General features: G+C 38.7%; 1 protein-coding gene across 1 annotated transcript in view; it reads right to left on the reverse strand.

Moving 5' to 3' along the window:
• The window catches only part of acsl3a (acyl-CoA synthetase long chain family member 3a), a 118,481-nt gene that overhangs the window by 78,638 nt on the left and 24,747 nt on the right, over positions 1–15,096 (reverse strand). Inside the window, exon 2 of the mRNA XM_060834860.1 lies at positions 12,673–13,101. Coding sequence (XP_060690843.1) covers positions 12,673–13,011 — 339 coding nt within the window. The 5' untranslated portion in view covers positions 13,012–13,101. The remainder of the gene's footprint in view (positions 1–12,672; positions 13,102–15,096) is intronic.

Genomic DNA, 15,096 nt, shown 5'->3' on the forward strand with positions numbered 1-15,096 from the left:
CAGACCTCATTTTTTACTCCTATACAGAAGAACCTTGATTATCCAAACACCACAGGTGGGAAGTATTTTGCTTGGATAATTGAATGTTTGGATAACCGAATGCCAGAATACACAGTTCAGCCAAACATCAGTACCTTGCAATCTTGTTGGGATAATCCGAACGTTGGATAATTGAATGCCTCTATACTCTAATGCACTGACCAATAAAGGCAAGCATACAAAATGCCTTCTTCACTATCCTGTCTGCCTGGGACTCCACTATCAATGAACTATGAACCTGCACTCCAAGGTCTCTTCATTCAGCAACACACCTCATGACTTTACCACTAAGTGCATGAGTCCTGCCCTGATTTGCCTTTCCAAAATGCAGCACCTCACTTCTTTAAATTAAACTCCATCTGCCACTCTTCAGGCAGTCAGCCAATCTGATCAACGTCCCACTATACCAAGGTAACCTTTGCTATCCACTACACCTCCAAATTTACTAACTATACCTCCTGTGTCCACATTCAAATCATTGAAATCAACAAAAGGCAGCGACCCAGCACCAATCCCTGTGGCACACTGCTGGTCACAGACAAAACATAATCACTATCTTATTGGCATTTCTGTTTATATTCTTGCTCCAAATCCCGACGTGTTTAGATCTGTGATACTGCTCCTTTGAGGATTGAAAATGTTCTACATCAGGAAGTAACAGTGCAGTAAGGTCCAACTTTCCAGTTTCACCATAATAGATTAGACTAGATTAGACTTACAGTGTGGAAACAGAACCTTCAGCCCAACAAGTCCACACCAACCCGCCGAAGCGCAACCCACCCATACCCCTACATTTACCCCTTACCTAACACTACGGGCAATTTAGCATGGCCAATTCACCTGACCTGCACATCTTTGGACTGTGGGAGGAAATCGGAGCACCCGGAGGAAACCCACGCAGACACGGGGAGAACGTGCAAACTCCACACAGTCAGTCAGTCGCCTGAGGCGGGAATTGAACCCAGGTCCCTGGCGCTGTGAGGCAGCAGTGCTAACCACTGTGCCACCCAATTCTATTCAAATCAGCAACTGAAAGGAATAAGATGCCTTCAGCATCCAAAGGAAAGCCTATAGGAGATGGCCAGCACTAAGAGTTCATTAAATTAATACAGGATATACTTGGTGTCAGAAATTGTAAGTAGCAGAGCATTCGCAAACCTCTGAGAAAAGCAATACATCTGAGATTTGTCAACATTTTCCCCTTCCTGAGTTCATCAACTTTGGTGAAATAGGCAGTTTACATTTTTAAAAAAAAATTTGCTGGTTCTGAGATGAACTGAAACATGGTCATAAATGGAACACTTTATGAACAGATCATCACCACCTTTTGAAGATGCATTTAAAAGGCTTGCTATGTGTATTAGTTGGATCACAAGACCTTTTTGAAAATGTTCTCCTGGTTCAATAGTGAGTACATTGATCTTGACTGTTGATTTAAAAACTCAAACTATTTTAAAAATTTTGTGCATGTATTTTATTGCTATTGCATATCCTTTGCATCATGTGGTGAATATGGTGATCCAGTCACCATGGGTTTGGGAAACATCAACATCTTGTTGCAGCACCCTGCATCAATAATAGAAACATGCTCAAAAAACAGAACAAATAGGTAATGCAAAACTAACACTGAGATCTTAGATTGCACATAGAGGTTTAACAAGTTACACAAGATAGACAATACAGATTAGAACTATACACAGCCATTTATCAAAATTTAATTTGGGTTGAAACAGTTTCATTAATTAATATAGGAAAGTGATGAACAGCCACGACAAGTTTAAATTGAACACAATTGAAAGGCAGTTTCTGATTGAAAGTGAGGACTGATGAAGAGCTTATGCTCAAAATTTCGACCCTCCTGCTCCTTGGATGCTGCCTGAGCGGCTGTGCTTTTCCAGAGCCACACATCTTGACACTAAGGCGTTTCTGATGTCAACTTCAAATGAAGCAACTTTGAAATGCTTAAAAAATTAACTATGATTAAAGGCCTCCAAGGAGAAAACACTGCACCAATTCAAAAAGTGAAATAAAAAAAACATTTCTTTCACTGCAGTGAAAACGACCCTATTAGGCAGTGGACTCATTTTGCAGACAGCAAAACACACAAAGTAGCAAAATTATTCCTTTGAAACAAAATGTTATTGTATCCTGTTTTTAAAAGGTGGAACTTCGTCATTCCCTACAATACCTGAATTCAGAAATGGTGCAATGATCTTTGACCCAGAAGCAGCTTTAGTTTTGAAATTTATATTTACACGAAAATATTTGGAGAATCTGCAATTGTTTTGAAAAAGTGTTTGAAAGGGACCCTTTAGGAATTTGCATCAATTGTAAAGGAACCACTTGTAATTGTTTGAGGGGAAATTACTAGTCAGTGTTAACCAGAGACCCTCAACCTGGGAACAATATTAAAAGGAAGCAGGTTAAATCTACATAAGCTATGTAGCAGGCAAATACAAAAAGACATTCAAAAGAAGAACTATGAGGGGAATGGCCAGATAATCTACAAATAAATAAAACTTCTCTCAGGAGTGAGATGAAAATGTAGAACACAAAAAGCTATTAAAAGAGATGGATGAGCAAATCAAAGAAAGATTGAATCTCAACACACCTTGCATAATAGGAAGGATTTTATGCTTCTGTTATGTTGAATTTTTCTCAATGTATGGTAGAAAAGCTGGGACATAGTCAATCAATTGATCCTGTTAAAGAAGTTGGATGAAGTGAGAGAAAAATAGAAGGGCGACCTTCCTGAATTTATCTGTGAAGCTCTGATTCATAGCTTCATTTTGTAGTTATAAGGAGAATCATAGAGATGTACAGCATGGAAACAGACCCTTCAGTCCAACCTGTCCATGCTGACCAGATATCCCAACCCAATCTAGTCCCACCTGCCAGCACCCGGCCCATATCCCTCCAAACCCTTCATATTCATATACCCATCCAAATGCCCCTTAAATGTTGCAATTGTACCAGCCTCCACCACGTCCTCTGGCAGCTCATTCCATACATGTACCCTTTCACCCTGACAGGAATATACTTTCTCTGGATTCTTGTTATCTCATTTCTGAAGGCTTCCCATTTTCCAGCCATCCCTTTACCTGCGAACATCTGCCTCCAATCAGCTTTTGAAAGTTCTTGCCTAATACCGTCAAAATTGGCCTTTCTCCAATTTAGAACTTCAACTTTTAGATCAGGTCTATCCTTTTCCATCACTATTTTAGAACAAATAGAATTATGGTCGTTGGCCCCAAAGTGCTCACCTGTCCTGCCTTATTTCCCAAGAGTAGGTCAAGTTTTGCACCTTCTCTAGTAGTTACATCCACATACTGAATCAGAAAATTGTCTTGTACACGCTTAAGAAATTCCTCTCCATCTAAACCTTAAACACTATGGCAGTCCCAGTCGATGTTTGGAAAGTTAAAATCCTCTAACATAACTACCCTATTATTCTTACAGATCGCTGGGATTGGTATCAATAAGGTAATCATCCCTTTCTTATTTCTCAGTTCCACCGAAATAACTTCCCAGGATGTATTTCCGGGAATATACTCCCTCAGCACAGCTGTAATGCTATCCCTGATCAAAAAGGGCACTCCCCCTCCTCTCTTGACTCCCTTTCTATCCTTCCTGTAGCATTTGTATCCTGGAACATTAAGCTGCCAGTCCTGCCCATCCCTAAGCCATGCTTCTGTAATTGCTATGATGTCCCAGTCCCATGTTCCTAACCATGCCGAGTTCATCTGCCTTCCCTGTTAGGCCCCTTGCATTGAAATAAATACAGTTTAATTTTTTAGTCCTAATTTGTCCCTGCCTGTCCTGACTGTTTGATTCACTTCTGTTCTCAGCTGTACCTGTCTCAGATCGATCTCTTTCCTCACTATCTCCCTGGGCTTCCCCCACCACCCACCTTACTAATTGAAATCCTCCCAAGCAGTTGTAGCAAATTTCCCTGCCAGTATATTAGCCCCCTTCCAATTTAGGTGCAATCCGTCCTCCTTGGACAGGTCACTTCTACCCCAACAGAGATTCCAATGATCCAAAAATTTGAATCCTTCTCCCATACACCAGCTCCTCAGCCATGCATTCATCTGCTCTATCCTCCTATTCCTGCCCTCACTAGCTCGTAGCACTGGGAGTAATCCAGATATTACTACCCTTGAGGACCTCTTTTTTAAATTTCTGCCTTACTCTCTCTAATCTCCCTTCAGAATCTCAACCTTTTCCCTTCCTATGTCATTGGTTCCAATGTAGACAATGACTTCCTGCTGACCCCTCTCCCCCGAGAACATGCTGCACCCTCTCCGAGACATCCTTGATCCTGGCACCAGAGAAACAACACACCATTCTGTTTTTTCTCTGCTGGCCACAGAAACGTCTGTCGTAACTCTGACTACAGAATCCCCTAACACAACTGATCTCTTGGAAGCTGACGTACCCCTCATTCCATCAAAGCCAGTCTCATAACCAGAAACTTGGCTGATCTTGCTACGTTCCCCTGAGAATCCATCACCCCCTACATTTTCCAAAACAGCATACCTGTTTGAAATGGTATATCCACAAAAGACTCCTACACTAGCTGCCTACCTCTCTTACCCTTCCTGGAGTTAACCCATCTATGCGACTGTATCAGATACTTTCCCCCTTTCCTATAACTGCCATCCATCACATACTGTTGCTGTTGCAAATTCCTCATCGCTTCTATCTGTCTCTCCAACCGATCCACTCGATCTGATAAGATTCGCATCCAACAGCATTTATAGCAGATATAATCCGCAGTAACCCTTAAAGTCTCTTTAAACAGTCACACCTGACAAGAAGTATATATCACTGTAAAGGCCATTTTTGCTCCTTCACAATCGACAGACCCAGAAAATAACACTCTTATTCCTCTACAAACACTGCCCCTAGTTAAATTAATAGCTATGGTTTATATTTTAATTTTAATCAAGAGACTGATCTCCAAAAACATAATCAAGAACGAACCCACTGTACTCACTAATACAGCCTTTCTTTTGGACAGACTTAAAACAACGATTAACTTATCTGATTCTGTGCTGTGAACTTCGCCCAACAGTTCCTCCAAGATTAGTTGTGAATTTCACTGTTTGTTAATTTTCCCAGATGCAGGCTGGATGTCCAGCGATACACAAATTCAAACAGCAAAGGCGGTAACTGTGCAGGTTCTCTCTCTCTCTCCTGCACTGTCCTCACCATGTGCTTCCTTCGTCTGCCCTTCTCCCTTTTAAAACTGTTGTTTTGACTTTTGTTTTCCAAAGTTCCAAATCAATGCAAAAAAAAAGAACAGTTCTTACAGCCAGAAATGTTTCCCATCCTCCATCTTGGATTACCCAGACATTTTCCCCCCAGTATGGAGGCTGAGGGGCGACGTTATAGAGGTTTAGAAAATTATGAGACAGAGAGAAGCCAAATAGTCAAAGTATTTTTCAGAGGGTAGGGGAGTCCAAAATTAGATGGCACAGTTTAAAGGCAAAAGGGAAAGATTTAAATGGGACCTGAGGGACACTTTTCCCGGGGCGATGTGTATTTGGAATGAGCTGCCAGAAGAAGTGGTAGAGGTGGGTACAATTACAACATTTAAAAAGACATCTGGACGAGTATATGAGTAGGAAAGTTTTACATAGATATGGGCCAAATGTAGGCAAATGGAAGTAATTCAGTTTAGGATACCTGGTCAGCTTGGTGAGTTGGACAAAAGGGTCTGTTTCCGTGCTGTTTGACTCTATGACCATGTCTCCAGTTCTGGTGTGAAAAAGCTCAGTTTAAAGTAGAGGTCTAGGTCACGAACAGTGTATTTTTTTTTAAAAAGAACCTCTTTAAACTACACCAACGTTGACATGACCCAAGTAAGAGGGTTAATGGTAATGCACTTTGTTGGTGTTAACTGTATCCAGCAACCTTGGATGGAATGGGATTGTTACTGAATGGGGCTGCGAGAAATCCTAAGTACTGGAGGCACAGCTGAAAAAACAAATTGCACGTAGCATCACGTGTGTGGGAAGTAACGGCAAGGCTCGAGAGATAGTCATTGTTTTATGCAGCATTCTTATTTGTAATTTATAGTTCATGCAGATTGAAATTTACCTGCTTAGTTTACATAACTTCTGATTTGTGTTGGAATAAGTTATAAAAAATGAAATCTGTTTGTAATTTTTTCATTCGAGGTAATTTAATAAAATTTAGTTAAGTTGGTTTATGGCTTCCCCTGAGGAATGAGACACTGATTCTGTTTGTTACTACCCAACAACTTTATAAACTGGTCTTGGAGCTCATTTTTTCATAACAAAATGACAACATTTCAGAGGAAAATAGAAGACATGTAATACTGAAATGATGTCTAACAGGACAAACATGAAATGAAGTGAAAACAAATCATTAGACTACCTGATGAAACATTACATTAATTGATAAACTCCAAAACAGTTCTAATAGAGACAAATTCAGAATTCCAGGTTGAGGGAGTGGGAGCGAATTACGTGAAGTTCACAAATCAAGATGACAGATCAGAAGAGTTGATTTATCTTTATCTCTCTTTTGGATTATTTCTGATATGTTAATAATATATAATAGTTGAGTACGCAGTTCTTCAGATCACACAAAAAAAAAACAAAACCAGAATGGACTCCAGAGTTAGATCAGCCAAATCTGAAATCTTTCTAAGTGAAGATATCCTGGTAGTAAAAACGCCAATCAAGTCAGAGCATTAGTTTTTAAAACATTTGCCATGCCAGTTTTCCTTGAGTGGTCTTTGCTTAAATTGAATTTTCTTAGACAACAGAATACAGTAAAATTCAAACAGCTTATCAGACCAAAAGTTGTCTTTTGAGAAATATTTTTATCTTCCATTAAAGATCTGGTGTAGTGTCCTATATTTTATGCTAAGAATCATACTAATGCAGATGGTCCCAGCTTTGTTCTTTAGCACGTGCTGATATGCAACTTGGTCAACAACGGGACACTGCAGTTGGCTTCATTGCAGGAAAGAAATTTTTAAAAAACCCAACATGGTGGACGTAAAAATTGATTCACTTGATTGCGGAACGGATCATAAGGGTTCAGTCTCTAGATTCACTAATATGAAGAACTATTTGAATCAGAGGGAGAGGATGAGTTGAAATGAGACAGCAGAAGAGTAGAATTACGTTGTTGCTTTAACAGATTGGATAAATGACTTCCACCTCAAACTTTAAATCAAAGTCAATGGAAATAACAATTTGTTTTTACAATAACAATTTCAAACTGTGCGCTTCCTTGTTCATGGAGGCATTTCATTGGAAATAGAAAGTCTACCTTACCAGAACTGAAGAATCAACTGAACCACTTGCAATTCATGCTTATACAGCTTGAACACTCAGCTCTTACATGAGATCATGTTTACAAAGTGACATGTCCAGATGGCAAAACATCAATGTGGTTTTGCAAGTTTTAAGGGGGCGGGACAATGGGCATGGATAGGCAAGACAGGATTCTTTAGATACAGGAGTAGACAATTTGGTACCAAATTAATTATTGTGTTCCATCTCCAAAGAGATTTTTTTTCAATCCTTCCTGAGCAACATGGCATGCACAGAGTTACACATAGATGAGGTAGATGGATTGGATGCCAGTTCAAAGATGTTCCAAAAGAATTTCATGCAAGCTTGGAATGAAAATGTAATATTTCCATACCTTTAAAATTGACTCACTGGCGTTGTTACCCAGGGCAACAGATTTGTAAGATGAGGAAATAATCACCTATACAAAGCTTGCTTTGTCAATTGTAGGTCATGCAATGATCAAGTTCTTGAGCTGGATGCAAGCCTTAAAGTCAGTGACAATGTGGCAAAGCTGAAACATTTTCAAACCTCAGAATGGAGTGGGATGAAAAATTACAATGTTACTATAAAATCAGGTGATCAACTTGAAAAAAGACATTCCGGTGGGTATTTTTATCCATTGTTTGAAAATATACAACATCAAAATTGATTACTACAATGTAGCAATCAGAATACGGAGTCTAAATGCCAACCAAACTAATCCAACAGTAAAAACTTGGACACAAACCAAAATTGCTGGAGAAACTCAGCAGGTCTCGCAGTAATGTAAGACAGAAGAGAGAGATGTTTTAAGCCCATGACCCTCCTTCAGAACTGATAGCAGCTGGGAAAAGGTGGTATTAGAGCAAGGATAGGCAGATAAAGATATTGTTGACAGAAAGCCAGGGAAGAGGAGAAACTAGAAAAGGTGATAATTGGAATTGAGTGGGTGAAGAATGAGTTGACTGTACTGAAAGCAACCCAAGTCATGACAGGACCTGAAACTTGGCAGTGGGAAATAAAGAGAGAAATGTTCATATGCTAAAATCAGTATACTCAATGTTGTGTCTTGTAATGTCCCCAAATGGAAGATAAGGTGTTGCTCCTCCAATTGGTGTCCAGTCACATCAACTTTAAAAAGGGGCAGCAAGGTGGCTCAGTGGTTCGCACTGCTGCCTCACAGCACTAGGGATCCAGTTCAATTTCAGCCTCAGACGACTGTGTGGAGTTTGTACATTCTCCCAGAGTCTGCTTGGGTTTCCTCCCACAGTCCAAAGATGTGCAGGTTAGGTGAACTGACTCTGCTAAATTGTCTAGTGTTGAGGGGTGTGTAGGTTAGGTGCATTTGTCATGGGAAATGTAGAGTAATAGGATAGTGAAATGGGTCTGGGTGGATACTCTTCGGAGGGTCAGTGTGGACTTGTTAGGCCGAATGGCCTGTTTCCATGCTGCAGGGATTCGAACTTCAGGCAGTAACAACATACATTCATTTGTCACACTTAAAAAAAAAGGAGAAAAAAAATCCATAAAAGAGGCATGATTCGACAAAAAAGACAAATCAGTGATTTTTTTTCATTCATTCATGGGATGAGGATGTCGCTGACTGGGCCAGCATTTACTGCCCTTCCCTAATTGCCCAGAGGGCAGTTAAGAGTCAGCCACATTGCTGTGGGTCTGGGAGTCACATGTAGGCCAGACCAGGTAAGGATGGCAGTTTCCCACCCTGAAGGACATTCATGCACCAGGTAGGTTTTTCCAACAATTGATATTGGATTCATAGTCATCATTAGACTCTTTCTAATGATTCCAGATTTTTGTTGAATTAAAATTCCACCACCTACCAGGGAGGGATTTAAACCCAGATCCCCAGAACACGATCTGCATCTCTGGATCAACAGTCCAGTGATAATATCACTAGGCCATCACCTTCCCTGCCTATGTAATCAAAGGTTGGGCAAAGAGATGGGTTCCTAAATATGTAGTGGGAAAGAAAGGATTTAAGGAATAAATACACTGGTTTAGGCCATCCGGGTGAAGGGAATGACTGTCAATAGTGGAGCAATGGGAGGATGTGATTTACATAAGGCTAAGATCTAGAGGAATGGATAAGTTTGTGATAGACAGGAATTGCTCAGTTGCAATTACATATTCCAGGAGGTGTCATTACATAAGAGGCTCCAACATATTCATCCTGGTCTGCATACATCAAATGAAAAGCAAAATTGCACAATGCGTAACCAAACACTTTCTTCCCATACCCTATTCCCCAGTAATTTTAATTTTTCAGTCAGAGAAATGTTGAAAAAGGTTGGTGAATATCATAAAGATGTTTAATATCCCTGTGTTATTCCATGTGCGGGATGGGGTTAAAATGTAAGGTAATGGAAAAAAGGTGAGAAGGATAAAATGGGTTTCCTTCCACAATCCAAAGATGTGCAGGTTAGGTGAATTGGCCATGCTAAGTTGCCCATAGTATTCAGGGATGTGGAGGTTAGGTACATTGGTCTGGGGTAAATGTAGGGTAGGGGAATGGGTGTGGGTGGGCCACTCTTCAGAGGATTGATGTGGACTTGTTGGGTCAAATGGCCTGTTTCTACACTGTAGGGATTCTATGATTCAATATTTAAAAAATGCACAAAGGAGGAGACCATCGGCTGAAGTGCAATTTAGTTGTAAAAGTTCACATCATCACCATGCCAATTTAGGCAGGGTTCACCAAGATGAAATGGTGAGAGTTTGAATTCAATGGATGAGAGAAAAAAAATTATGTTACAAAATAGGGGGCTCTTATCCTCTGGAAGAAAGTGAGCACTGTAGATGCTGGAGATGAGAGTCGAGTGTGGGGTGCTGGAAAAGCATAGCAGATAAGGATATTTTTGATTCCATAAGCCGTTCCTGAAGAAGGGCTTATGCCCGAAACATTGATTCTCCTGCTCCTCGGATGCTGCCTGACCTGTTGTGCTTTTCCAGCACCACTCTCTTGACTCTCAGCTCCAGCATCTGCAGTCCTCACTTTCTTCCAGGGTATAAGAACACCCACAATGCTAAGTTGTCAAATGTTAAAAGAAGGTAGCTCATCATCACCTTGTCTAGGGTAATTATGTGCAATAACTACTGACCAAGGATATCTCAAACTTTTCTTTTTAAATTTGATGCTCACATAATAAAAGCCACATTGCAGTTGTTTTGCTGTATCTCAATTCTCATAAATTCAGAGGGTTAAAACAATAAAAAAATCACAGATCAGAAATATCTCAATTTGATGCCAGAGTTAAATGGATCTTGAACATGTTAAAATGGGATACATTACAATTGGTTTTATTAATTCTGGATTTCAGAAGACATAAAAAGCCACGGTTTCTGCATTAGACATTACTGTAGCATTCTTACTGAAAACTGGAGACTGGCTGAGGGTAATATTGCTGAACTCTGATACTCCTCACATTTACATTTCTGCAGGATGAGATACCAGTTTTCAACATGAAACCTTATTCATAGGTAGGCTGGATCACAGCCTGAAAAAATGCAAAACAGAAACAAACAGAAAGAAAGGTTTCAGCTATTGGGAACAATACAAACTAGCAGCATAAATATCCTTGCCTCCCTGAGTTATGATGAATGAGAACAAATGGTCTTGTCCACCATAAGAAGCTGTGATATTTCATCTGGCCACAATATGGGACCATAAGTGACCAAATTAATATGACAGCGATCAGGAATCCAAATACTAAATCCACCACTCTTTTGCCATGTAAGAAATTTCTTTTCAGTGAAATTTGGTAATGATCATTGAATTTCGGGTAACCTTTCATAAAACTGTTAAACTAGAAAGAAGGTGAAAACCAAAATTATCAAGGGTGCTGTAGCCACTTGCCTTTAGCATAGTCTAATGACACCTTCCTTCGCGACAAATTACAATACCAAAAACGTTTGGTTTCCAATTGTACTAGATATTTATTTTCCAAGACGACCTTAGACTCAAACAACACTGTCAACATCTAATTTTATCTATTAACAGACTTTCCATCATCTCAGTTTCTTAATTATAATAATGATTTAAAAGTGCATGCACTTCTAATGACTGGTTTGATCTCCAGAGACATTATTCACGCTAAGCTTCAGCAGATTTTTTTTTGTGTCAACATCAGCCACTTCTAATAGGAATAACTTGTTGTAAACTAATAGTGCTCCTCCCATATATAAACATACAACAAAAACAGAGTAAGTTAATATTTACATATAATCAGAAAGCATTAACAAATAAGTAGGAGAACAGCTATACTGTGACAGAACATCATGAAGACAACCAAATTTTATTCTTCGTACTAAAACATTCCAAAATAAGCAAGGTCTTATGAATCCAGAAGTTGTCCTATGTATGCCATGCTCTAAAGCAGTGAACCACATCTGTTAGCACATTGGTTGTAAATGGTTGTGCAAATGGGTTAGTAATTTAGGCTTCAGGTTCTAGTTAACTGTAGCTTCTGCGTCTAAATGAAAAAACTGAACAAAGAATTGCATGAAAATCACTGTTGGTTGGGCTTAAGATGTTGACAAATTGTTAATTTAATTTTCAGTAGACATTGCAAAAAACAGACATTGCTGAAGAATTGTTTTATTTCAACATCCACTGTTCGGTATTTTATTATTACAGAATTTTAAACATGGTGCAAATGAAATAGATAGCCATTTAACAGCAAGATTTTTCTTTCTAAGACTTGCAAACAAGAATGACAAAATTTTGACCGAAAGCTTCTTAGAAGGATCAGATATTAGCCCTCTGATTAAAAACCTTATCACGCTTCACAAGAATACTTTAGTGAAAATTGCAGCAAAACAGCTGCCTCTGTGCAACAATACTAAATATGACCAGTTTATGTATTAAGTTTCAATGTTACTTAGTAAATATACTCTCCTGGTGCCTGCAATAGTTTTAAGAAGTTTCCTGACGGGATTCATGCTAATAATGTTAAAGGATTACTTAAGGGATTTAATTAGGCTGAATAATTCCAAATACAAAAATGAATAACCTGTAACATTTACAACAGCATTATATGTGTGCTTTAAAGCATTTTAAAAAGTATTTGTCATTCATGTAAGACAACCCATTAGTTGGAATTAAGGCAAGGTCCTTGTAACTAACTGAACAATGAATACTGGGTCTTGCATGTATATAAAATCAAACAATCATGACTGCCTAAAGGCTGAATATCAATGTGCAAATCATTAATTATCTTGAGAGATACAAGCTGACACAACAGTATCGAGATAGTAAATCAAAAACATCTATCATGTAAAGGAAAGGTGCATCAATTACCTTTTTGAAGATTCTTCCATTTGGCTGAATCTCATCTTCCTCACTAAGAATTTCACGTGTTCCCAAGCAGTTCCTGTGTCTAAAGGCCTCAGTGGCATACTGAAAAATTTTATCCAGGGTGTCAGCACCAGCATATAAACTTGCCAGTAGACGATCTAAGCTTTCCACACATCGGTATGGGCCAGCGGGATGGTTACTAATTGATTTTGCTCTTATATTTGGTCTACGCCGTGAACCCCCAAAGAGCTGCAATGGGAGAATAAATAAGAGATTGCACACAACAATCATACATTGCAAAATCAATGAAAAGATAGGGTTAATGCCCTTCTTCAATTTCATTTTGCTTGGAGGCTTGAAGCGTGCAATTAGAGATCCAGAATGTCTGTAAGCCTGCGAGGCTATAGAATTAATACCACGCCAGTTTTGTACCTGAAGGTGGAAAATGGAAGAGGTTAGACATTCTTCACAAAATCACCAGTTAATTATATTAACCTAGAATCGTACATAAATCTATATATGTTCTCAAACAGAAAGCCATACCAACTATAATTTATATTCATATGGCATTTTTAAGGATAGAAAAATATTCAAGGTGGTTTGCAAATCTATTAATCACAAAAACTGAGAGGCCACAAAAAGTCTGATGAAAGAAAAAAGGCTTTATAAAAGAAAATCGTTAAAGGACATAAGAAAACTGAGTGAAGCAGAGGGTCAGGAAGAGAAATCAGAAGGATTTTGAAGAGCTGAATGAAGATCCAGTCACCAATAGTGGTGTAAAGAAACTTCTGGAGGAACATCTGGACAATATAAGGGAAATTACATAGAAGTGTTTTTCTAATTGTTACTTTTGAAGATGACAAAACAGAAACGCTTTTTCAGCAGCAGAAGGGTCAAAGCACAACTAAGATTTTATACCTTTCAAAATGCTAATATATGTGCACTTTCAACTAAATTAGTGGGGGCATCATAAATTCAAATCTGGTGTACTGATTGAAGACATAGGAACTTATTGCCATCTTTAGAAGTATGGAAACTTCAATTGGCTATTCAGACACATCATGGCAAATCTGTACCTCCACTCACCTGCTTCGGTGACATCCTTGTTGATACACTTATTAACAAGTATGTATCAGAGTCTTAGGAATTTAAATTGACTCTGCTCTAGATTTCTAACACCATTGGCATGAATGGGTATACATTTGATGACCTTGCTCTCTTTCTTTTGATTTCCCCCAATCCAAAGAAAGGTTTGTCTGCGTATACCTTATCAAATTCCATTACTATTTTAACCACCTTAATGTCTCAAACTTTCAAATTCAAAGGAATGCAAGCCACTTTAATACAAACGCCCATCAATTTAACCATCCTAGTCCACGTTGTACTTTATCTGTGGGAAATAAATCTTTTCAAAAAGAGTGGTACTTGAAATTGACAAAAAAACTGTTAACCCTTTCCTCAACTTTTGAGTACAGATTCCCTCATGCTCAAAACTTAAATTTCATTAGCCTTTTTTCTGCTAGTTTTATACACGTGCAACAGATTTTAGTATTAGTTTAGATGGCGAAGGATGCAGTTGGGTGAAGGGGTTGGCTTCGAGGCAGGAAGCTGCCTGATGGCTTATCTACCATCATAATATGGAAGACTGATGGAAAGGCAGTTGGTGCATTTTATCAGTGCTCATTGCTCGATACTTCACAATTAATTACTGACATTACCTTCAATTCCGTTGTGCTTTTAATTTTGACAGTAACTTATTGCACAGAACCTCAAAGATCTTTCAAAAATCCCACATCCACCATCCTCGTGAATTCCTCAAAAGACAACCTATTCTTCACAAATCCATCAAAACAACTAACTCCACGTGCTCACTAATTTTGCCTGATTATGGACATTACCAACTTACCATCGAGGGATCTGCACTTCCGCTCTCCACCATTTCCCTTCCCTCAAATAACAAAGCAATTTCTCCAATCCAAATACACAATTGTTGAATCCTAGGTTCATTAGAAAATCATAAACCAACAAAAATCTCTACATCAATTTCTTTTAACATTGTGAATGGAATGCATCAGGTGCTGAAAATTCTTTCACTCTAAGTTCGAATAGTTGCTGAATGTTTAAAAAAAAATTCTCCTCAATGTCCTCTCCTTGACTGATTTTCGGATTGTGTTCCATTGCTGGTATTTTATACATGTCCTACACAATATTAAGGGGGCTATATATACACACATAAAAATGTTGCTGCTAATGTGTACACAGACCTCATTTGGTTAATTTTTTGCTAATTCTTGGTTATATATAGTCTTGCCTGCATCTACACTTACTTGATTGGTTGACACGTTCCTATCTTTCTCTGTACATACTTTTAAAAAAAAACTTAGGTTGAAAGTTTGATATTCCTCAATTTATTTTCCATATTCCTTT

The sequence above is a fragment of the Hemiscyllium ocellatum genome, chromosome 13 (genome assembly GCF_020745735.1).
Source record: "Hemiscyllium ocellatum isolate sHemOce1 chromosome 13, sHemOce1.pat.X.cur, whole genome shotgun sequence".
NCBI lineage: Eukaryota > Metazoa > Chordata > Chondrichthyes > Orectolobiformes > Hemiscylliidae > Hemiscyllium > Hemiscyllium ocellatum.